The sequence below is a fragment of the Brachyhypopomus gauderio genome, chromosome 6, assembly GCF_052324685.1.
Source record: "Brachyhypopomus gauderio isolate BG-103 chromosome 6, BGAUD_0.2, whole genome shotgun sequence".
Taxonomy (NCBI): Eukaryota; Metazoa; Chordata; class Actinopteri; order Gymnotiformes; family Hypopomidae; genus Brachyhypopomus; species Brachyhypopomus gauderio.
The window spans coordinates 5098966-5122647 of record NC_135216.1 but is presented as its reverse complement, the minus strand read 5'-3'; the positions used below and the strand labels follow the sequence as shown (position 1 = coordinate 5122647).

Genomic DNA, 23682 nt, shown 5'->3' with positions numbered 1-23682 from the left:
TGGCTGAAAATTGTGAAAAAAAGGAATGTTAATCCCATGAATGCTCTGTAAATCCATATAAAACAGCACTTTCTAAACAATATCACCACAGTTTTTTTTACATATTTTTCTATAATTTAAGTATACTTTCGACCAAAAAAAAGCCATGTCATGTCAACCACCCATATACAAAAATAACAGAACTCGAGAATACAATGATTTATGAATATTATAGAATTTAACATTATAATAAAATATAAATATATTTATTTATATAAATAAAATAAATTCATTTTTTTATTGCAGATGCATAATCTTACTCTGAAAAAATTTGAAAAATGCAACCTTCAACTCAAGAGAACAAAAATAAGGAAAAAATCCAGAAATAATTATTTCCCATAAAATTTCCCACCCTTAGCATTTTCTTGGAAATAAATGTATTGGAACTATTTATGTAATTTCTACTGTAGTTTATAAATTGATGTGACGCACGGCTCGTGGGGAAGGATGAGACACGGAATCCTACTTTTCCACTGACGTCACTTTAATTTCAACAATGATTGCGCAATAGCGCACGGATAACAGATACACTCTCACAGCAACGTGTAGACTTTAGACAACGACGAGCACAGGACACTGCGCGAGCGCACATTAAATAGACAAACCACATTAGCCCCACGTGATTACGAGACGATTCACAGGTGAGACACATTATCACATGACATAGCCATCACCACGGAGTTCCACAGACGCAGACAAAGCACGTGGACTATGTATACACACGCCCAAAGGGGAGGGGCCGGGGTCCTCAACGTGACAATTGGATCAAAGTATCTAGGAACCTTTAATTAGTAGTTCATCACTTCCCGTTTCCCTGGGGTATAAATGTGGTATTACACAGAGGCCTATTTCTCGCACTCACTCTTAAACATGGGAAGGACAAGAAAACACACTACTCAAGTAAGGCAGATGTGTGTCAACCTTCATAAATCAGGCAATGGCTACAAGAATAGCTACTCACCTTCAGATGCCTTTATCTACAGTCAGAGCAATCATCAAAAAGTTCAAAACATCTGGAACTGTGACAAACAATCCTGGAAGAGGACCATACCTGTCAAGTGTCCCGTTTTGGCCGGGAAAGTCCCGTATTTTACGGCTCTGTCCCGGCGTCATCCCGTATTTTTATTTTTCCGTATTTTTCCCGTATTTTCAGTTTTCAATTTTTTTTTTAAGCATTCATGTGCCGCTCCAAACAGAATTCTGTCACTAGCCCAGAGCCGGAGTGGCTAATTGGGAGATTTGGGAGGATTCCTGATGGGCCGGCTCATTTCAATCTCTAATTTGGGCAGATTGGGAGGAAAAATAATTTTGGGCCGGATTTGGACATGAATCTCCCGGGCTGAAAAACGGGCCCACTCCGGCCCTGCACTAGCCTCACGAGAACTGCCACCCAGACTAACTTTTTTCAGTCTGGAGGTTGAAGGTGTATGATCATCGGCCCCATGACCAAATGTCCCTCCTGGATGCAATGGATACTGGCTGCAGAGACATTTCAGCTGAAGACTGCCAGGGGTGAATAAGGCATACCAAGCTCTTCTATCTCAGGTGCATGGCAAGGGCCAACATCAGATGTAATGAGGATGAAAACATGTGGCCAACTGCTGAAGATCACTTACATTACACATAACAAGACTGTTCAGTTTTGTATCCTGTTTTTTCCCCCCTTGTGTGGCTTTTTTGTACAGTTGTGATCAAATTTATTCAACCCCCAATGCTGCGAAGGGTTTTATGGAATTCAGTGCACATTTGTAATTGTGTTCATAATGAAATCTTACAAGGACTTGTTAAAGAACTAAATGCAACTAAATGCATCAATTTTTTGTCATAAAGTATTAAATGGCCTTTTTGTGATTTCTTCATTGACACAATTATTCAACCCCTTTACGACTACCACTCCTAAGAACAGAGGTTCATTCCAGTGTTTTCCATCAGGTATTGAAAACATCTGTGGATGTCAACGAGCAGCAATCAAGCATAATAAGCACCAATTAGGCAGATTTAAAAGGACTGTGATACTCAGCTCCTTCTAGACATCTACTGGTGTGTTTCCAAGCATGGTGAAGGCAAGAGAATGGTCCCAGAAGACAAGAGAAGAGGTTATTGCTCTTCACAAGAATGGCAGTGGATATAAAAAGATTGCGAAGTTGTTAAATATTCCAAGAGACACTATCGGAAGTATCATTCGCAAGTTCAAGTTAAAGGGCACAGTGGAAACGTTACCTGGTCGTGGCAGAAAGAAGATCCTGACCGCGACTGCTGTGCGCTACCTGAAGCGTAATGTGGAGAAAAATCCCCGCGTGACTGCTAAGGAACTGAAAAAAGACCTGTCAGATGTGGGCACTGAAGTTTCAGCTCAGACAATAAGGCGCGCACTGCATAACGAAGACCTCCATGCCAGAACGCCCAGACGCACCCCCTTGCTGACTCCAAAGAACAAGAAAAGTCGACTGCAGTATGCCAAAAGTCATGTGGACAAGCCACAAAGGTTTTGGAACAGTGTACTGTGGTCAGATGAAACTAAATTAGAACTGTGTGGGACAATGGACCAGCGCTATGTTTGGAGAAGGAAGAACCAGGCTTATGAACAAAAGAACACCTTGCCTACTGTGAAGCATGGCGGGGGGTCAATTATGCTTTGGGGCTGTTTTGCTTCTAATGGTACAGGAAAGCTTCAACGTGTGCAGGGTACCATGAATTCCCTTCAGTACCAGGAGATCTTGGAGGAAAATGTGATGGAGTCAGTCACAAACCTGCGGCTTGGGAGACGTTGGACCTTCCAACAGGACAATGATCCGAAGCACACATCCAAGTCCACTAGAGCATGGTTGAACATGAAAGGCTGGAACATTCTAGAGTGGCCATCGCAATCACCAGACTTAAATCCAATTGAGAACCTCTGGTGGGACCTAAAGAAGGCAGTTGCAGTGCGCAAGCCTAAGAATGTGACTGAACTGGAGGCTTTTGCCCATGAAGAATGGGCTAAGATACCCATAGGTCGCTGCAAGACACTTGTGTCAAGCTATGCTTCACGCTTGAAAGCTGTCATAACTGGAAAAGGATGTTGTACTAAGTACTAAAAAATAATGCCACTAGGGGGTTGAATAAAACTGATAATGATGTGAGCACAGTAAAGACATTTGTGGTTATTCCATCATAAATATTATGTTATAAGTGCCTCTTTGATATAATTGTAAATAAGATGACTGAAATGATCAAAATCAATGTCAAACTGGCCAAAACACTTTATTTCAGTGGGGGTTGAATAAATTTGATCACAACTGTATATGTGTGTTTTTACACATATGGGACCATGGCTAATTATGTTTACAATTACGGTAATTATTTTTTGGGTTAGGCCACAATTTACAGTAATGTCCCTAATACAGTAAAATATACCCTTTACTGCAAAACTGTTACTGACTCCATTTTTGTATAATCTTCCATATAGTACCTAACAGTAAATATCACTCATTGTGTAGACAGTATGTTGCCAAAAATGCACACATTTGAAAAAAAAGTCCAAATGAAGCGGATTACAGTAAAAATGAACTGACTAAGAAAACAGCAGATGTTACACTAAAATATCTGTTGTTTGCTGGGAGAGAGTAAAATATTACATGTAATGGTGTTTCTGTACTGCCATCAAATGTTAGTTTTTTTTTTACAGTGGTTGTACAGTGATTGACTCTGTTCATCTCGAATAGAGAATATGTGCTATTGTTTGAAAGAATGATTGTATATTGAACCAGGTTTGCTGTGTTTTAACAAAGTTGGTGTATAAAGAGAAAACTTTGTTTGTGTTGTGAAATGCAGTTTATGTGAGGTCAATGTGTTGTTTAGAGTTTTGACAATGTATCACAAGTATTGGGAAACGCATGTTAGCAGTCGTCAAAAACTGTAACACAAATAAAAAAAAATTAGCTTTACTAATTAAATCCCATTCAATGTAATGAGAAATTGTATAACACATCTGTGGTTTATGGCTAAAAACCTATAGAGCCCTTGTTTAAATGAATTTGTCGAGAAACCCTTCCGTTGTGCTGTGGGCCACTTCCGTATAGTTTTGGCTGGATTTGCAGCATTTCTGAATTTGCAGCGCGTTTCAGAAATGTAGCGTACGCGTTGTCATTTTGATGAATTTGCTTTGTGTATTTGCAGCACGTTTTCCGCTTGCATCACAATGGGCTTTCAGAGCCACCATTGTTAAAGACATTCAGCCTTTCAGTGGAAAAAAGGTAACAAAATTAATGTGTAAGAAAAACACCAGTTCTTAGAAAAAGGACATTTTAATCTACAAAGATATATGTATTTTCTTTTTCCAAAGGATTGTCTTAATCTGATTCAAAATCTCGTTCAGTTTCAATCCATAAATTATAGGATTGATTAGAGGAGGAAAAACCATATTTTCAACTGATATTATCATAGCAGCAATGTGTGGAATGTTTGCATCTAATCTGCTATTGATAATTTCAAAACATGATGTAACACTGAAACTGATAAAAATAAAAAGATGTGGAAAGCAGGTCTGTAGAGCTTTTCTTCTGAAATCTTTTGAATTCTTCAAGCAGACTGTAAGTATTCTCACATATGAGAAGACTATGAAGCTCACTGATGGAAATATAGCAACAATTGACAAAACCAGGCCGTATGAATTGTTAGCAGATATGTCTCCACAACTTAATTTAACAATGGAATAATTATTACAGTATATTCTGTTTAATTTGAATTTACACAGCTGAAGGCGATATGTTAAAATGATTAAGATAGTATTTCCACAAGAAGGCAAAAACCAACAGAAAAATAAAAGCTTCTTTACAGTGGACATGTTTACAAGACTTACGTATTGCAATGGTTTACAAATAGAGACATATCTATCATAGGCCATAGCAGATAACAGTGTAAACTCTGATGCAGCATATGTATAAATGCAAAAGGCTTGCAACATACAGGCTTGGTAAGAAATAACTTGGTATTCAGAAAGTAAGTCACTTATTAATCTTGGATAAAGTGCAGTTGCTCCAAAAACAGAATTTAAAAGCAAAGCAGCAATTAATATATACATAGGCTCATGGAGATTTTTGTTTGTGTATATGACAGTAATAACCACACCATTAAACAAAAGTATCAACATATAAATTGTAAAACACATTATTAAATAAACATATCTATATTTCTGTAACTCTACATGTCCCTCTAGGGTTAGACATGTAACATTTGTATCAAAATCCATGAGTTCCTGTAGAAATCCATGAATCAGAGAAGATTGTGTTTTTTTAGTAGTCTGTCATGGTAGTCATGAAAGAGATGATAAAATGAAAATTTACTGCAGCTGAATGAACACACTGAAAACAGCACAGTGGCCATCTATATATTCTAATCTGGATGCATATGCATATATGTTTTGCTCCCTCCCACCTTGATTCCTTTACCTCGCAAACACAGATGTGAAATTATGATCCTCATTTCTGTCAAGTGAACACATTTTTTCACTTACAAAAGCAACCAATGTCACACTGTAAACACGATTACCAATGTGTTTGCCTTCTTCATCTGTCTTCTTCTTCTTAACATTCACCATCTGCTCAGGCTGAGATGCATCAGACAGCTAGAGAATACCACCTCAGTGGATCATTTTGTCTGATCACCATTATGTATGTGAGTTGTAAATTGTATAAAGTGAAGATGGTGAGGTATGATTTTATCTGGAGCGAGGAGTAGCTTCTTACAAAGTCAAAGTCTTAGTATTCTATGTTACTCCACAATTGTTCCACTACCACATCATTCCACAATTATAATGTGCAGAATGGCCTGTGGTGATATGGTATTTTTTTTAAAGAATTGTCATAAAAGGTTACGTGAGTAAGTGGTCTAGCAGAGTCTTAGAGTTACACAAGGACTAGGCTGGGAACGATGTCTATGAGGGAAGCAGAGGTCAGAACGTGGGAGACCAACATGATTAAAAAAATGCTTGGTACACAACATGATTCTGCAATACTTCACAATGAGTGCAACATCCGTGGTTATACACTCACGGGCCACTTTATTAGGTCCACCTTGCTAGTAATGGGCCGGACCCCTTTTGCCATCAGAACTTCCTTAATCCTTTGTGGCATAGATTCTACAAGGTACTGGAAACATTCCTTAGAGAGTCTGGTCCATATTGACATGGTAGCATCACGCAGTTGCTGCAGATTTGTCAGCAGCACATTCATTATGCAACTCTCCCGTTCCACCACATCCTAAAGGTGCTCCAACAATACTCAAGTAGGCTGTGGCATTGACATGATGCTCAATTGGTACTAATGGACCCAAAGTGTGCCAGGAAACTATCCCCTACCCCATTGCACCACCGCCACCACCAGCCTGAACCGTTGATACACGGCAGGATGGATCTATGCTTTTATGTTGTTGACTCCAAATTCTGACCCTACCATCCGAATCTTGCAATAGAAATCGAGACTCATCAGACCAGGCTACATTTTTCCGATCTTCTATTGTCCAATTTTGGTGAGCTTGTGCGAATTGTAGCCTCAGTTTCTTGATCTTAGCTGAAAGGAGTGGCACCTGGTGTGGTCTTGTGCTGCTGTAGCCTACCTCAAGGTTCGACATGTTGTGCATTCAGTGATGCTCTTCTGCATGCCTCGGTTGTAATGACTGGTTATTTGAGTTACTGTTACTGTTCTATCAGCTCGAACCAGTCTAGCCATTCACCTCTGACCTCTGGCATCAACAAGGCATTTGCACCTATAAAACTGCTGCTCACTGGATATTTTATCTCTTTTTCAGACCGTTCGCTGTAAATCCTATAGATGGTTGTGCATGAAAATTTTTCAGAGTTTCTTAAATACTCAGACCAGCCCATCTGGCACCAACAACCATGCCATGTTCTAATTCACTTAAATCAAATCAAATAAAAGTTTATTTGTATAGCGCTTTTCACAACACATGTTGTCACAAAGCACTTTAAAGGATTTAAAAGGTTAACAATACTACGGGTCCAGAACCCTAATGAGCAAGCCAAAGGCGACAGTGGCGAGGAAAAACTCCCTATGATCACAGCAGGTGGAAGAGCTGTTTCTTTTAAAGCTCCACAATTGTGGAATAATCTTCCTGCCTCTATTCGGGACTCAGACACAGTCTCAATGTTTAAAACTTGATTAAAGACTTATCTGTTTAGTTTGGCCTTTGATTAATCTGTTACATATTTACTACATCTCGTGTCTTTTCTCCAAGGAAGAAATCACCTTTCTTCCACATTCTGATGCTTGGTGAACTGCAGCAGATCGCCTTGGCCATGTCTAGCCGAGTTGCTGCCATGTGATTGCTTGTTTCGACATTTGCATGAATGAGCAGTTGGACAGGTGTACCTAATAAAGTGGCCGGTGAGTGTATATATAAGTGCAGAGATTTTCTCCCTTTGTGCAGATCCTGGGCCCGCCGGCAGGCCCGAATTTGATGTCAAATCACCTATTAAACATTGACGGAATTCAAAACAAAACAGATAAATTACAAATGGCCTATCCCATCTACATGCATACTGATTTTTTCCCATCTACATGCAGCCGATCGCGAGAAATCCAGCTGTGAAGTTGTTGTTGAAAACACGTGAACCACGTGGGTCTCTTTAAATGTCCGTGTAAAAGGCAGGTTTACAACATAAGATGACCATGTTTTGTCATCTAAAATTCATTTACTAGCTTCAATATCACACTCTATCTCAGTAGAAAAAAATGTTGGTAAATACCTTTATTTGCTTGCTCACCTCTTTGCAAAAAATTGCATAATCCTGTCCCTTGCTGAGAACAACAAACAATTCTCAACTTATCAGCGACATTGCAGCGTTTTATTACGTCATCTGTCCTCTAATTGCAAAGCTGTACCTGTCTACTTTTGAAATTCATCATTCTTTTTGGACCAGAGTGATGTAGTGACTTTGGAATGACAGCTTTTCTTCCCTCTGCCTGGTGAGGTGTGAAAGGGGGAGGGGTTGTGGGACAACCAAAAAGCCTCGACAGCGACCAGCTGACGCCTTCGAAGTGATTGATAGTTGTTCTAACCCAGGTGTGCCCATTACGTCGACACTTCCTTCGGTCGATCGCGAAGGAATGTGGGTAGATCGCATGACATTAAAAAGTAGTGGATGAATGACAATTTATGTTCGCCACACTTGAGGCCAGGTAGATCTTTCTGAGTTGGTCATCTTATAAGTAGCTCGCAAGCTGAAAACTTGTGGGCACCCCTGTTCTAACCAATAGTTCACTCGAAGCTGAAAAGATTAACACCTCACTTCTCATGATTGGTGAATGTTTGTCTTTGACAAGGACATGCGCAAAACAACAAGACAGTTGGGTCGTAAACATGTTAACGTAAGGTAGTCTATGCTAAGTTATGCTCTTCAGATTTGGCAAAACTAATGCAGTCATGGACAATTTTGATCGCGTATAGTTTTGGACATCATAGAAAAGAAAAGGCTTACTTTGGCTGAAGTTTATGTTGAGTTGTTTGGGTACAGCGTTGAACTGGAAGTTAGCATGAATGACAGCTACGAAGATGTACAAAGGACTTGTTTGTGTTTGTTAGTATAAATAATCAATTGTGCATAAGATAATTCATAGGGGAGAGTGGGGTGAGTTGTGCCAGTTTTTACTTAAAGTGACTTTAAAGTGAGACTATGACAGTAATGCTTCCAACTAAAATATGTACATATATTTCAGGATGTGGGGCATCCCTGGAATCAGTCACTTTGGATGTGAAATATAGTATTTACGAAATACAGCTTTTTGAAAAAAAGTGGTCTCGTGGCACAACTTGCCCCCAGTGCGGGGTAAGTTGTGCCATTGGAGAGAATACATTGGGGTAAATTGTGCCATTGATTACTGAAGTAAAATAATATATTTTGATCTCAAGAACTGGAATGCTATATAAAAGCTAGACAAATTCAATACAAAATTACTAATTTAAGGTTTATTTAAAGTTACTTTACAACATCAAAGGCTAATTTTCTACAAGCCTATTGTGCCACATGAGCACACAAAAGATAAATTTTCTTAAACAAGCCCTAACACTTCAGAACAAAGTTCAGTTCAAAATGAAACAAAAACAGTAGCAAATATTACGTTTTTTTAGCATAATTAGCATATATCTTAATTTTTCCCTTATTGACCCATTGCAGTTTACATTTACATTTGCATAAGTTGAAGCTATACGCTTTAAATAAGTCCAGTTCTTTTATATCCTATTTCTTTTCCATCTATCTTTTTCTTCTCCATGTTTTACTTTAATGACATCCTGCATATGCTCATCTCCCTCGCCACCTGACCAATAGACTTCCCTTCTCCACCTCTTCACTACTCTGTCCATGTCCTCTAGAGGAGTGGAAGCCCTGCATGTCTTCCTCTTATAACTCCGTGGCATGATGGTCTATTTCTATTTTGGGTCTAAAATTAAGAATGTCACATAGTTTAAGTGATTAAATATAAGAATACAATGTACAACTACAAAAAAAAACAACATGTTTAAAATATTCATAAGTGGGTGTGAGTTGTGCCACTGGCACAACTTACCCCAGGCCCTATGGCACAAATCACCCCAACCCCATTTGGGAAAAAATGCATCATCCAGTAGTTTTGGGCTAACATCATGCTAGCTGCATAGACTCATAGTGTAGCTTACCAAAGTACTAAAACATGTGTAAAATGTTTTCATACTTCTCTATAACTGTTTGGACACAACAATCAAAAATCCTTGATCATAGGAATTTTACTTTGAAAGGCAAAAAACAGTTTTTTACTTAAAAGTGCTTTCCTCTTATGCAATGAGGCTCTCTTCTTTGCAGGATGAGTAAAATGAATGTTTTTTTCAAAAATTAATGGTCACATAACCAATTTCTTCTCTGGTTCCCTAGAAACAGGGGGTGGCACAACTTCCCCCCTGGCACAAATCACCCCACTCTCCCCTACTAAATATCACCTAAAGGGGTTGGACAATGAAACTGAAACACCTGGATTTAGACCACAAAAATTTATTAGTATGGTGTAGAGCCTCCTTTTATGGCTCATACAGCATCAATTGATCTTGGGAATGACATATACAAGTCCTGCACCATGATCTGAGGGATTTTAAGCCATTCTTCTTGCAGTATAGTGGCCAGGTCACTATGTGATGCTGGTGGAGGAAAATGTTTCCTGACTCGCTCCTCCAAAGCATCCCAAAGTGGCACAATAATATTTAGATTGGCAGTGACGCACCCATCTAGCACAAATATTGGGCCAAGGGAATTCCCTGATATGGCAGCTCAAACCATCACTGATCCACCCCCATGCTTCACTCTGATCATGCAACAGTCTGGGTGGTACGCCTCTCCACACCGTAACTCTCCCGGACGTGGGGAAAAGTAAAGGTGGACTCATCACAGAACAATACATGTTTCATGTTGTCCACAGCCCAAGATTTGTGCTCCTTGCATCATTGAAACCGACATTTGGCATTGGCACGAGTGACCAAAGGTTTGGCTATAGCAGCCCGGCCGTGTATATTGACCCTGTGGAGCTCCCGACAGACAGTTTTGGTGGAAACAGGAGAGTTGATGTGCACATTGAATGGAATTCCATTAATCAGAATTACATTTTTGGGACCATCTTCGTAACTAGATCTTAGATCAAACATTGGTGGCTTCCAACTGTGCAAGCAAAAGCTGGGGATAAAATACACTTTGCATTTAAAAAAAGTTAACATAATGTATATGCACAATAATTTTTTTATCTAAAATGATATGGGTCTTGTCCTATGCCTAATCATTTGTTTGATCCTTCTCAAAATATCCTTCATTTTTAGTCCATATATTATAGGATTAAATAGAGGGGGGAAAAGTAGATTTTCCACTGACATTATTATGGAAATAATTTGAGGAATGTTTGTTTCTAATCTGCTACTGATTATTTCAAAGCATGTGGTCACAGTATAATTGGTAAAAACAAACAGATGTGGTAAACAAGTGTGCAGAGCTTTTCTTCTAACCTCTTTTGGATTCCTTAAAGAGACTTCAAGTATTCTAGTGTATGAGTAGATTACAAATATTACTGGTGGAAATACAGCAATGGTAAAAACAAACAATGCGTAATTATTCCTTACAGAACCACCCTGGCAACTTAATCTAACAACAGCATTATTATTACAATATATTCTATTCAATTTAAATTTGCAAAGCTTAATCTGATACATTAGAATCATGCTAACACTATTTTCACAGGAAGGCAAAAACCAACAGCAAAACAAGATCTTTTTGACAGTGGACATTTTTACAAGGGTTGCATATTGTAATGGTTTACATATGGACACATATCTGTCATATGCCATAGCAGATAACAGAGTAAACTCTGAAGAACCATAAGTATAAATAAAAAATGACTGAAATGTACAGGCTTCAAAAGACACGACTCGAGTTTCAGACAGAAAGTCACTCAGTAACTTAGGATATAAAGCAGTTGTTCCAAATAGAGCATTGCAAAGCAATGCAGCAATGAATATGTACATAGGCTCATGGAGACATCTGTTTGTACATATGACATAAATGACAACAAAATTGCAACAGAGAATCATTAGGTAGACCATGAGAGTAATTATGAAATAAACATATTTGTACTTGTCCAACTCCACATGTCCATCCAAAGTTATGTATGTTACATTAGTAGTATTATCCATGAGTTTACAAGAATGAATACAATTGTAATACAATTGTTGTATTTCAATTGCTGGCCACTCCTTTAGTTTCCTTAGGTTATTCTTTGAAGAATTAACACAAATCTACAGAGGAAAAATAACTGAGAACTTATATAGGAGTTCATGTACATTTCTAGTGCTATTTGGCTGGATCCCCTTGGCTTTTCAAAATGCTGCAGGAAATGAAGCAAAGCATTGAAAATAATTAATGAGATTTCCCCAACATATCAGAGGGGAAGTGAATATTTATAGGAAGCTTTGTATGTAGGAGGAGTTTCAGGTTCAGGCTTACCTGTAAGGCCAGGTACATGATATGGAGGCACACGTATGCAGATTAGTGAAGAAAGATTTTATTCTGACAACATAGACAAATAACGATAAATCCTACTGAGTGTAAGGGCCGGAGATCCGGAACATAACCGAAGGCTACACTCAAATCAAGAATGTCCGCTCAACGTTTGAGATCCTTTATACAAAATAAAGAAGAATTAGTTCCGCATATACAATAATCAATAGGAAGGTGGAACCAACGCTTAGACAGGTAAGTGGCGGAAAGCCTTAGAAAAACCAATACTTCCGGCAAGTGGGAGCAGCGTCTAGGTAGCTGTGTCTGTTTGGAATTGTAGTCCCCCTGGTCACAGGGCATGACATTCTCTCAAACTTACAAAATCACATAAGTCTATTATGTCAACAGGATATAGTACAGAAATCTAAGAAAAACAATGAGGAAACAGGGAATAGGCATGATATTACTCTCAGACTAATTTTATTATGTAACTCCATAATCTGGATTCACATAGAAATTGTTGTTCTCAGCTATAAATGCTGCTTGTTTATGTCTGTCATTGAAGACTTCTGTCAGCTACAAGATCTGCCCCTGGACTACCCTGGCTTCATTGCAGTTCAAGGAGGTCTTCCACCATCCGTGCCAGGGTAGGGTCTGTGGGCAGTCCTTGCTGCATCTCTATCAAGAAGCCAGATTATTCCATGGAGTTCTACACACTTGCAGCTGGGACTGGCTCGAACAAGGCAGCTCTTGTGGATGCCTTTGTCGCGGCCTGCGAGTAGGGCTGGATAGTGGCCAGGTCACCACGTGATGCTGGTGGAGGAAAATGTTTCCTGACTCACTCCTCCAAAACACCCCAAAGTGGCACAATAATATTTAGATCTGTTGACAGTGGAGACCATGGGAGATGTTCAACTTCACTTTCATGTTCATCAAACCAATCTTTCACCAGTCTTGCTGTGTGATTTGGTGCATTGTCCTCCTGATACATGGCACCACCTTCAGGATACAATGTTTGAACCATTGGATGCACATGATCCTCCAGAATGGTTCGGTAGTCCTTGGCAGTGACGCACCCATCTAACACAAGTATGGGGCCAAGGGAATGCCATGATATGGCAGCCCAAACCATCACTGATCAACCCCCATGCTTCACTCTGATCATGCAACAGTCTGGGTGGTACGCTTCTTTGAGGCTTCTCCAATGTAACTCTCTTTGAGGTAACTCTCCCGGATGTGGGGAAAAGTAAAGGTGGACTCATCAGAGAACAATACATGTTTCAAATTGTCCACAGCCCAAGACTTGCACTCCTTGCATCACTGAAACCGACATTTGGCATTGGCATGAGTTACAAGTTTTGGCTATAGCAGCACGACTGTGTATATTGACCCTGTGGAGCTCCCGACAGACAGATTTAGTGGAAACAGGACAGTTAGGGTGCACATTTAATTCTGCCATGATTTGAGCAGCCGCAGTTTTGTTTTTTGGATACAATCCGGGTTAGCACCCAAACATCTCTTTCAGACAGCTTCCTCTTGCGTCCACAGTTAATCCTGTTGGATGTGGTTCGTCCTTCTTGGTGGTATGCTAACATTACCCTGGCTGTTGATACATCACAAAGACTTGCTATCTTGGTCACAGATGTGCTAGCAAGACGTGTACCAACAATGTGTCCTCTTTTGAACTCTGGTATGTCACCCATAATGTTGTGTGCAATATTTTGAGCAAAACTATGCTCTTACCCTGCTAATTGAACCTTCATACTCTGCTCTTACTGGTGCAATGTGCAATTAATGAAGGTCCAATTTAGATAACCCCTGTATTCCCAGTTATATCTAATGACACAAAGATAGGACCATTTAAACCACCAACAGCAGGACATTTGACCTGTTTCTATAGAAATTACATGGGAAAAGAGACCTAGGGGAGGTCATTTCAGGATGGTGCCAGGCTATAAAAAGGGGTGAGAGTTTGGTAGGTCCATGGGCTAGAGCAGGGATATACTATTATTGTGAAAACAGAAACTTATGGACTAGCATGCCAGTCCAGTCTGTAGGGTTAAGCACGATGGTAAGATTAATTTCGCTCATCATGCTGACTGGATATTTGAGCCAATCAGATACAATCACAGGGGTTAGGAGAAAACATGGCCTCACAATTTGACCTGATGAAAAACACTCCAACTTACATTGATGCCATAGGCATTCCCAGAAGTGTCCCAGAAAAACACAAACTAGTGAACCAGGTGACAGCAGGGTTTGAGAGCTTTCCGATAATCTCAGCTCTCTTCCCGCTCACCCCTAACAAGAATGTAGATCGTATCAATTTTGTCCATTACAACATTATGAGGTTAGTTAATTTGACCAGTGACAATGTAGAGGGCCTCAGAGACCAATTGGCAGCAATCTCTTTGATGGCAGTTCAGAAAAGAATGGCTCTTGATATGGATGGATAAGGGGCATGTGCGCAATGTTTGGGGAAGTCTGCTGTACATTAATTCCAAATAATATGGCACTGTCTCCAATAATAATACGGTTCAGTCTCCAAAGCGTTGAAGGATTGAGAGCATTCTCCAAAGAGATGCAGGAAGCATCAGGAGTAGACAATCCCATTAGTGGGTGGATGGAAAGGACCCTGGGAAAAGACCCAAGTCATTGATCATCTTTATGGTTGCATCCATTGCTCTATTTTTAGATATTGTAGTAACCTGTAGATGCTGCTCCATCCCATGCATTAGAAGCTTGGTGGAAAGATTTATTACTAGTATGAGAGAAGTGCGATCCCCAGGGTAGAGCGGTTATGATGCCACTCCTAGAACAGGAAGAAGGGCGTCAGAACCTCAAAGGACAAACAGGATGGTGATCGCTTACAGAGACCAAAAGGGGGAATTGTGGAAAATAATATTTTAATGGCATTACCTTTTACTAGCAATATTTTACTAGCATTATTTTACTAGCATTACATTACAAATAAATTGCATTACTAATCCGTTGCTTTGCATTAAAATTCCTTACAGATAACAGAGTTACTGAGCATATTATGGTAAATGCAGAGATAGGGAGTTATAGAAAACAGGAACTTAGCAAATAGCATCTGTGAGCAGGAGGATGAAACTATCACAGAGTGACATATATGGTATTGAAAGAAGCAGCAAGTGTTTCATGTTTTGGGTGGATAAACAGAATATAAGTAACGGCTTCAAATGTTAAACTTTAGATCTTACTCCCTGGTAGATCACACTGCGCTGTGCTGTAAGATCTCCTGAGATATCTTGGCTTTAATAAAAGGTTAAAAGGTACAAGACTGTTACTGGTATTTATTTCTGTTGCATCAACGAGAGAAGACCAGAGTGCAACAGTGCACAGAGATTTTCTTCTTAATTTTACTGGATTCCTTAAACAGAAATCAGGTATTGTAATATATAATCTCCCAATCACCTGCCTACTAATTATCCAATTATCACCGCTCAATATCACTTGCACCTGTCCCTCATTCCTCTAACACTAGGGTAACCAAACGTCTGTATTTCCTGGGACATGTCCGTATTTTCACGGCCTGTCCTGGGCATCCTGGTTTTTAAATTACCTTCATTGGACCATTTAAATTAAAATTTACAGGCGTAATCCCTAAGCTGCGTCAGTGAGGGCAGCCCCGTTCTTAATCAGAATGTAGACAGCGTTCGCCGCCCCCCGCTCAACAACTTACGTTCGCCACCCCCCCAAGGTGTCCTGGTTTTTCCAAATGAAAATATGGTCACCCTATCTAACACCCCATATAAGCTGTTACATATACCTCTGCCCATCTATTTTTGCTTTGTTTCTCCACGTGTTCTTGTTTGGTTTTTTCCTGTGTTCCCCTGACACACCTCTGTCAGTCTGTTCACACACCCCTCGTCATTGTCAGCACCTGATTTTAGTTAAGGTTCCTTTTTCAGTTCCTTATTTATACCCTATGTTTTGACTTCCTGGTTGTCGGCCATTATCCTTGTTTGTTCAGTTTATTCCGCTCGCAGTCTCCTTCTATTTGCTCAGCTGTCCTGTATCCCAGTTCATTCGTTGCTTGTGGTCGAGTTTCTTGTGAGCTGCCTCTCACTTCCCTGTTGTATTTACTTTACTCTGTTCGTATCTCATTTTATGCTTGCATCTTGGAAGAGCTTGAATGGCTAAGGATGGAGACAGGAGGTGTACGACGGTCAGGCGGTGCAACAAGAGAGACCAGGCAACGCTTTGACGGATCAAACGACGGCAAACCGACTTCGGAGACAGCACCCGTGATGGCCGCCGCAACACGCCGGCCCTATCCTTCCAAACTAAAATGGCGAGGCTGATTGGGCAGCCTTCGAGGCCCAACTAGAGGTCGTGGTGAGCTGCGAGGGATGGGTGGACGCAGAGATGGCAGCGCAGCTCTGCTTGTCAGTGCAAGAGCTAGAGCTCAGGGTGCTGGTAGAACTCCCCGCCGAATGCCAGAACCAAGTTTTCTGGGTGGGGGAAATTAAAGACCCTTGCATCCTGGGGAGTGACTTTTTGGAACATGCAGGGGCTGTAATCAACTTTAATACAGGGATTAACACCAGCCAGCCGTGGATCCGGTTCGTGAGCTGTGTCTGCGTAGTAGCACGGCTCTGTCTGTGCCACAGGGATGGCGACTCTGGGAGCTGCTGGAGCATTTCAGAGGGGTGTTCACAGCCAATGAGCACGAATGTTCCAGAACGGGGCTCACATACCACTCGATTGACACAGGGGACGTGCAGCCCGTCCGGTTGAGACCGCACCATCTTCCATTGGCTAAACGTTTGCCGGCCAGATCCATGAAATGGCTGCTGCAGGCGTCATCAAACCGTTGCGTAGCTCGTGGTCCGCGTCCGTGGTCCTTGTGAGATTCTGCGTGGACTATCGGCGCCTAAATGTGGTCACCAAAGTCAATTCCTACCCGATTCTCCACATTGATGACACCTTGGAGCAGCTGGCCGGGTCTCGCTAGACCTATGCAGCGGTTAATGGCAGGTCCCCTTGGCTGAATCGGCCAGAGACAAAATGGCATTCTCAATCAACACAGGGCTGTGGCCGTTCACGGTCCTCCCATTCGGTCTGTGTAACACTCCAGCTACCTTTTGAGTGCTTAATGGAACGTGTCCTGTCTGGTGTCCTCAAGAACAAGTGCATCGTTTATCTTGGCGCTGTTTTGGTTCACGCCGCCGGTTTCGAAACAGCACTGGATAATCTGGAGTTAGTGTTAAGCCTCATGAAAGAAGCAAACCTTTCCCTCAACCCAGCGAAGTGCAACATCGTATCACTTTCCTCGGGCACGTAGTGAGCGGCAAGACAGCTACGTAGTTTCTTGGGTTTTGCATCAGGCATTCTGTGTGCTGAAGCAGCAACTGTACAGTGCGCTGGTCTTGGCATACCCCAGTCCTACCAAGCAGGTCATCGTTTATACCGACGCGAGTGACCATTGGATGGGAGCTGTACTGTCCAAAGTTCAAGACGGTTCGGAGCGGGTAATCATGTACTTTAGCCACTGCCTAGACAAGGCAGAGTAGAATTAATGCGTGACACGGCGTGAGCTGTTGGTGGTCGTGGAGGGTCTGACACACTTTCGTACATATGTGTACGGGGTGCCATTCCTGCTGTGCACTGATCATGTGTCACTCCTGTGGCTGATGCGTTTCGTGAGCCAGAAAGTCAACTCGCGAGGGGGCTTGCTAGACTCCAAGAATTTGACTTCACGGTCGAGCCCCGCCCGGACTGTAGTCATGGCAATGTGGATGCCCTGTCACGTCGACCATGCACCGTTGACTGTTTACGCGCTGAGGGGAAAGCAACCGAGGTGGGACGGTGTGCGGTGGTCAGCCCAGCGTTGCGAGAGTCCACCCTGCCTGTCCACCCTGCCTGAGTGGAACTCTGTGGTAGAGCTGGACCCATGGCCAAAGACCTGCACTCTAATTTGGACAGTTTAAAAATAGTGGGGGGTGCACTGTGCCGTGTATGGGAAGATCCGAGTAACAGGCATCGGCTGACACAGGCAGTGGTGCCACAGACCCTGTGCGTTACGGTCCTGAGTGCTGTTAATGGGTTGACTGGCTCTGGGGCGGTTACGTCAAGGGTTTTGGTGGCCTGGCTGCCGGGCGGACGTTCAACTGTTTGTCCACTGCTGCGTTGTCTGTGCCGCTAAGAAAGGGCCAACAAGGGCCGCTCTGGCCCCTCTTCAAGGCCTATGCGATACCTGACCAAGGTGCAATGGCGACTGTAGAGACCCTGGTGCACAAGTTCTTCTGCCGTTTCGGTGTACTGCACAGTGACCAGGGCCGCAACTTTGAGTCGGAGGTGATGAGCGAGGTCTGGCGCCTGCTCGAGATCCACAAACCCTGGCCGCTCAAATGGCTATGGCTACCAGGAGGAACCAGCGCGACTGGGACAAACAGCTGCCTATTGTGCTGCTAGCCTATCGCTCTGCGATTCAGGAGACCACAGGGTTCATGCCAGCTATGCTTATGTTTGGCCTTCAGCTGCAGTCGCTGGTGGACCTGGCGTTTCGGCGCACCTCCGAACAATGATGGTGGCACAGAGCCTGGCACGTATTCATCTCCGAACTGTTGACCCAGCTTCATGAGGTGCATGCGCTGGCCAGGGCAAACCAGTCCGAGGCGGGACTGAGACAAAAGCGTGCTTATAATATGTGCTGTAATATTGTGTTGTTATTGTGTATGTTGTTAGTTGTCATCCCTTATCATTTTATGTATGTGTACAGTTATGAGTCTCCCCACCGTGTCTGTGTAATGCTGTCACTTTGCTATATCCTTGTGTTTCATATGTAAGTCTAGTTCTGTGTAATTGCTCATTCCTGATGCAGTTGCACTATTAAGGCGAGAATAAAGCCGGTGTACAAGTTGACATGGACCTGTCTGCTGCCTATCCCTTCTACACCATGCCACAGTAATATTTGTAGTTACCATCTTCGTTAATTTGGGTAAGTTAATGTTTCTATCCCTCGTCGTGTCTTGCCTAGTCACTGTGTCTACGTTTGTAATCCCCATAGTCACATGTGTTCCCCTTTGCCTAGTTTTCTTTCCCTGTTTCATTGCATGTCTTGTTTCTTTAATAAAACCCCTTAATATCCTGCTTCTGTGTTACGTCTGCCCAGCCCAACTGTTACATAAGCCCACAGGTCGTGGTGAATGTCGCTGTGCATTGCTCCTCTGTCTGTTTGTATATTACTGAGTTTTACATTAAGACCCAGCACTACCTATTTTATCTGCTGCTTCCGTCACTCTGTTATATTATATATATATATATATATATAACACTACACGTTAATGTGACAAACAAGAATTTATAAAGAATTTATAAACAACTTAAGTAATTTCATTCCTGTGATTTCTATGAATCAGCAGTTTCTGGTTGCTAGCAATTTTGAGTGAAAAAAAAGTTTGGTCCTTGTCCTTTTGTTAACCCTTATATGGTCCAAGGGTCTGTGGGACCCATTTTTAAAAAATCAGCTTAAAAAAATTCTACAATTTTTTCTTTTTCAAACTGAGATTCATTGGTCCTTGGCTCATTTTCTGTGAGCAACATAAATCAGAAAATATTTTCAATGACCACCCCCCCGTACCCCCCCCTTCACATTTGTATTACATACAGGGTCCAGGGTCCACTGGGCCCTGGGCTAGTCAAAGTGGGCAATCAACATTGGGTTGGGTAGTTGATAGTCGTCTGTATGACTTTAAAGGATATACAAACAAAGGACAGAGGAGTTTGGCATGCAAAGGTGAGCAACCATCAACACTTTTGATGGTTGTCACATCAGGGGTTGATTGCATATTGTCAGACAGCAGACGAAGAATCTCTATAGAGACAAAGGGGTGAGATCTGAAAGAAGCATCTTTTCTCTCAGCCCTCATTACCCCTCCCTCCTCTCTGGACCTGTGTGTGTGTGTGTGTGTGTGTGTGTGTGTGTGTGTGTGAGTGTGTGTTTCATCCAATCATGGGGACATGATGCTATAAATGCTAAAAATGCTAAAAATGCTATAAAAGATGGCAAAGCAATTCTCAGTTCAGACTGCCTTACAGCTGCTATTGGAAGAGACAGAGGATTTTGATGGTGATTCAGAAGAAGAAATTTCAGGATCACATTTCTGAAATATCAGAGTCTGATAGTGATAATGAAAAGGAGGATGAGCAGCAGCCAGCTCCGTTAGCACCAGCCCGTCAGCAGCTAGCCATAGGACCAGCCTGTCAGCCAGCATGATTTATGATTCATTTCCTTATTGTGTTACATTTTAATAAAAAAGTAACTAATAAATAAATGAGAGCAAACTAATTTAACATATGTATTGTTTATTTTACTTGCAATTGGGCTAAATCTGCTGATTATTTTAACAAAAAATGCAATGGGTCCCCCACGCCCAGCTGGACCCCAAGAAGGTAGACCACGCCCGGATCTCATCAGGGTTAAGACTTGATATTGCGACTAATGACCGTAAGTACACCTGGACTACAAAGCAGTTGTCCAGGTGCATCTGCTGAATTGTAATTATGCAAACAACATGCCATATTCCATTATTTCAGTGTCTTGTAATAGACCAATGCAATCAGGCTCTGCTTTATTTGCTATTTTGTAAACTTCCATTAATTGGAATTCAAGGCTGCACAATTATTTTTTGAGACCATCTTCATAAATCTTAGCTCAAAGATTGGTGGCTTCCAAATCAATCAACCATGCAAGTAAAAGCTGGGAATAAAATAAATTTTGCATTTAAAAAAAGTTATCATGTACATGCACAATAATCTTTAAATCTAAAAGGATATAGGTTTTGTCCTATGCCTAATCATTTGTTTGATCCTACTCAAAATATCCTTCATTTTTAGTCCATATATTACAGGATTAAATAGAGGGGGGAAAACTAGATTTTCCACTGACATTATTATGGAAATAATTTGAGGAATATTTGTTTCTAATCTGCTACTGATTACTTCAAAGCATGAGGTCACAGAATAGTTGGTAAAAACAATCAGATGTGGTAAACAAGTGTGCAGAGCTTTTCTTCTAACCTCTTTTGGATTCCTTAAAGAGACTTCAAGTATTCTAGTGTATGAGTAGATTACAAATATTACTGGTGGAAATACAGCAATGGTAAAAACAAACAATCCATAATTATTCGTTACAGAATCAACCTGACAACTTAATCTAACAACAGCATTATTATTACAATATATTCTTTTCAGTTTAAATTTGCAAAGCTTAATCTGATACATTAGAATCATGCTAACACTATTTCCACAAGCAGGCAAAAACCAACAGCAAAACAAGATCTTTTTGACAGTGGACATTTTTACAAGGGTTGCATATTGTAACGGTTTACATATGGACACATATCTGTCATATGCCATAGCAGATAACAGAGTAAACTCTGAAGCACCATAAGTATAAATAAAAAATGACTGAAATGTACATGCTTCAAAAGAAGCGACTTGAGTTCCGGACAGAAAGTCACTCAGTAATTTAGGATATAAAGCAGCTGTTCCAAATAGCCCATTGCAAAGCAATGCAGCAATGAATATATACATAGGCTCATGGAGACATCTGTTTGTACATATGACATAAATGACAACAAAATTACAACAGAGAATCATTAGGTAGACCATCAGAGTAATTATAAAATAAACATATCTGTACTTGTCCAACTCCACATGTCCATCCAAAGTTATGTATGTTACATTAGTAGTATTATCCATGAGTTTACAAGAATTAATACAATTTTAATACAATTGTCGTATTACAATTGCTGGCCACTCCTTTAGTTTCCTTTGGCTTTTTCTCAAGAATTAACACAAAACTTAAACAGAGGAAAAATAACTTGCGTTGAAGTTCAAGTACATTTCTTGTGCTATTTGGCTGGATCCCCTTGGTGTTTTAAATATCTCAAAGCGCTGCAGGTAACTAAACAAAGCACTGAAATAATTAATCAGATTCCCCCAACATATCAGAGGAGAAGTTAATATTTATAGGAAGCTTTGTATGTAGGAGGAGTTTCAGGTTCAGCCTTTCTCTCAAACTTACAAAACCACCAGACAGGCCTGTAGCCAGCACTGTGATGGAGGGGAGATCTTTTTCCCCCAAAAGTTGACTTCATTTTATTTGGGGGGGGGGGGGGGGGGGGGGGGTGTCTTATATGTTTCCTCTCTGCTGCGCCTAAAGTGATTGTTCGCCAGTGGTTGGTCCCAGAGCAAACTAGTAACTCATTGAATCATAGATGTAGATCGGAGATAAATTAACACATGTCCATGTAACTTCTGACCACCATTGTCGTTCATCTCGTTCCTCCGTTCTCACAATAATTCTGAACATCAACTATACTACATATGTGTATTGCCTAAATATGTATGTTAGTGTAATGCAGGCTATGGTGAGCATAACAATTTTGCAAATACATTTCTATAATGTTTTATGTTAAACAAAGAGACAAATAGGCTAATGCCAAAATTAATTACAAAAAAATAATTATAAAAGGTAGATTATGTACATGAAAAAAACATCTCAATTTGTAACGAAATGAAAAATTATTTAAATGATACAATGCAATGGTCAAATCAAACGTTGGCTTCATGAAAATGGCTGCTTATCTCCTTTCTAAAATGTTCACTTTGCTCTCTCGCCGTATTGTGTTGCCGTTTCAAGTGGAGAGGTATTCGATCAGAGAATAGCTGAGGTGTGATCCCACATCCTAATGAACATGTCATCAGTTGTTTGAAGATGTTTCCATCAAAGTATGGAGGATCACAAGCAGGTTTATCACCACTCAGTGATTTATGTTCTTTTTAGCTTATATAGCATCGTATAAGTTTCGTTCCGCAGTCCAAGTCAAGTTCCCTTTATGTATTAAATTATGAGCTCAAGAATAACCTTCCATCTGATCAGGTTAATGTTCATACACACTGTTTGAACAATATATGTGCATTTATTGCAGCCAGGTTTAGGAGGTTGTAGAACACTGTAGAACACAGACCAATGATGGGTGCCTATCTTCTCTCTTTAGCATATATTGCATGAGTTTCGTTCCCCAGCTCAAGTCAAGTTTCGTTTGTTTTGAATTGTGTGTCCACTTCACACAACTCACCATTAAAAACACAGCTTAGGTGCAGTCTTTGCACAGTTGCCGCAGACCAGTCGCTTACATGTCTGGCAGACATCAATCAATCAATCAATCAAAGTTTATTTGTATAGCGCTTTTCACAACACATGTTGTCACAAAGCGCTTTACAGGATTTAAAAGGTTAACAATACTATGGGTCCAGAACCCTAATGAGCAAGCCAAGGGCGACAGTGGCGAGGAAAAACTCCATATGATGGTGGGGAATAGGAAGAAACCTCGGGAGAACCAAGACTCAAAAGGGAACCCATCCTCCATTGGGCGGCCCGTTAACACACAAATTACACAAAATACAGACAAATACACAAGTCACACACAAATCACACAATCAGACTAAGTAAAGGTAAAAATGAAAGTTCTGGGTTTTGATATTGTCACTGTAAATGTCTGTTGATGAACGCCAGGCTTTCATTCCATGTCGGAGCAGCGATGCTGGTATTGTAGGCTCCGACTGCAATGTTACTCTCCAGGTGAACGTCGGAGAAAAGATAC

At 41.0% G+C, this 23682-nt stretch overlaps 3 protein-coding genes across 3 annotated transcripts; all 3 read right to left on the bottom strand.

Annotated features, from left to right (window-relative positions):
* Positions 1–276: 276 nt before the first annotated feature.
* On the bottom strand, positions 277–5170 carry LOC143516147 (olfactory receptor 4E1-like). The gene is made up of 3 exons (XM_077007736.1): positions 4863–5170; positions 4400–4493; positions 277–342 (listed from the first exon to the last, which is right to left on the bottom strand). The coding sequence occupies exons 1-3, from the start codon at positions 5168–5170 to the stop codon at positions 277–279; spliced, it is 468 nt and encodes a 155-aa protein (XP_076863851.1).
* Positions 5171–10800: 5630 nt separating this feature from the next.
* On the bottom strand, positions 10801–11751 carry LOC143516182 (olfactory receptor 10K1-like). The gene has a single exon (XM_077007756.1). It carries the CDS (start codon positions 11737–11739, stop codon positions 10801–10803), a length of 939 nt encoding a protein of 312 aa, XP_076863871.1. The 5' UTR covers positions 11740–11751.
* Positions 11752–20836: 9085 nt separating this feature from the next.
* LOC143516181 (olfactory receptor 10K1-like) lies at positions 20837–21787 on the bottom strand. Its single transcript, XM_077007755.1, has one exon. The coding sequence runs from the start codon at positions 21773–21775 to the stop codon at positions 20837–20839; it is 939 nt and encodes a 312-aa protein (XP_076863870.1). The 5' UTR covers positions 21776–21787.
* Positions 21788–23682: the final 1895 nt, after the last annotated feature.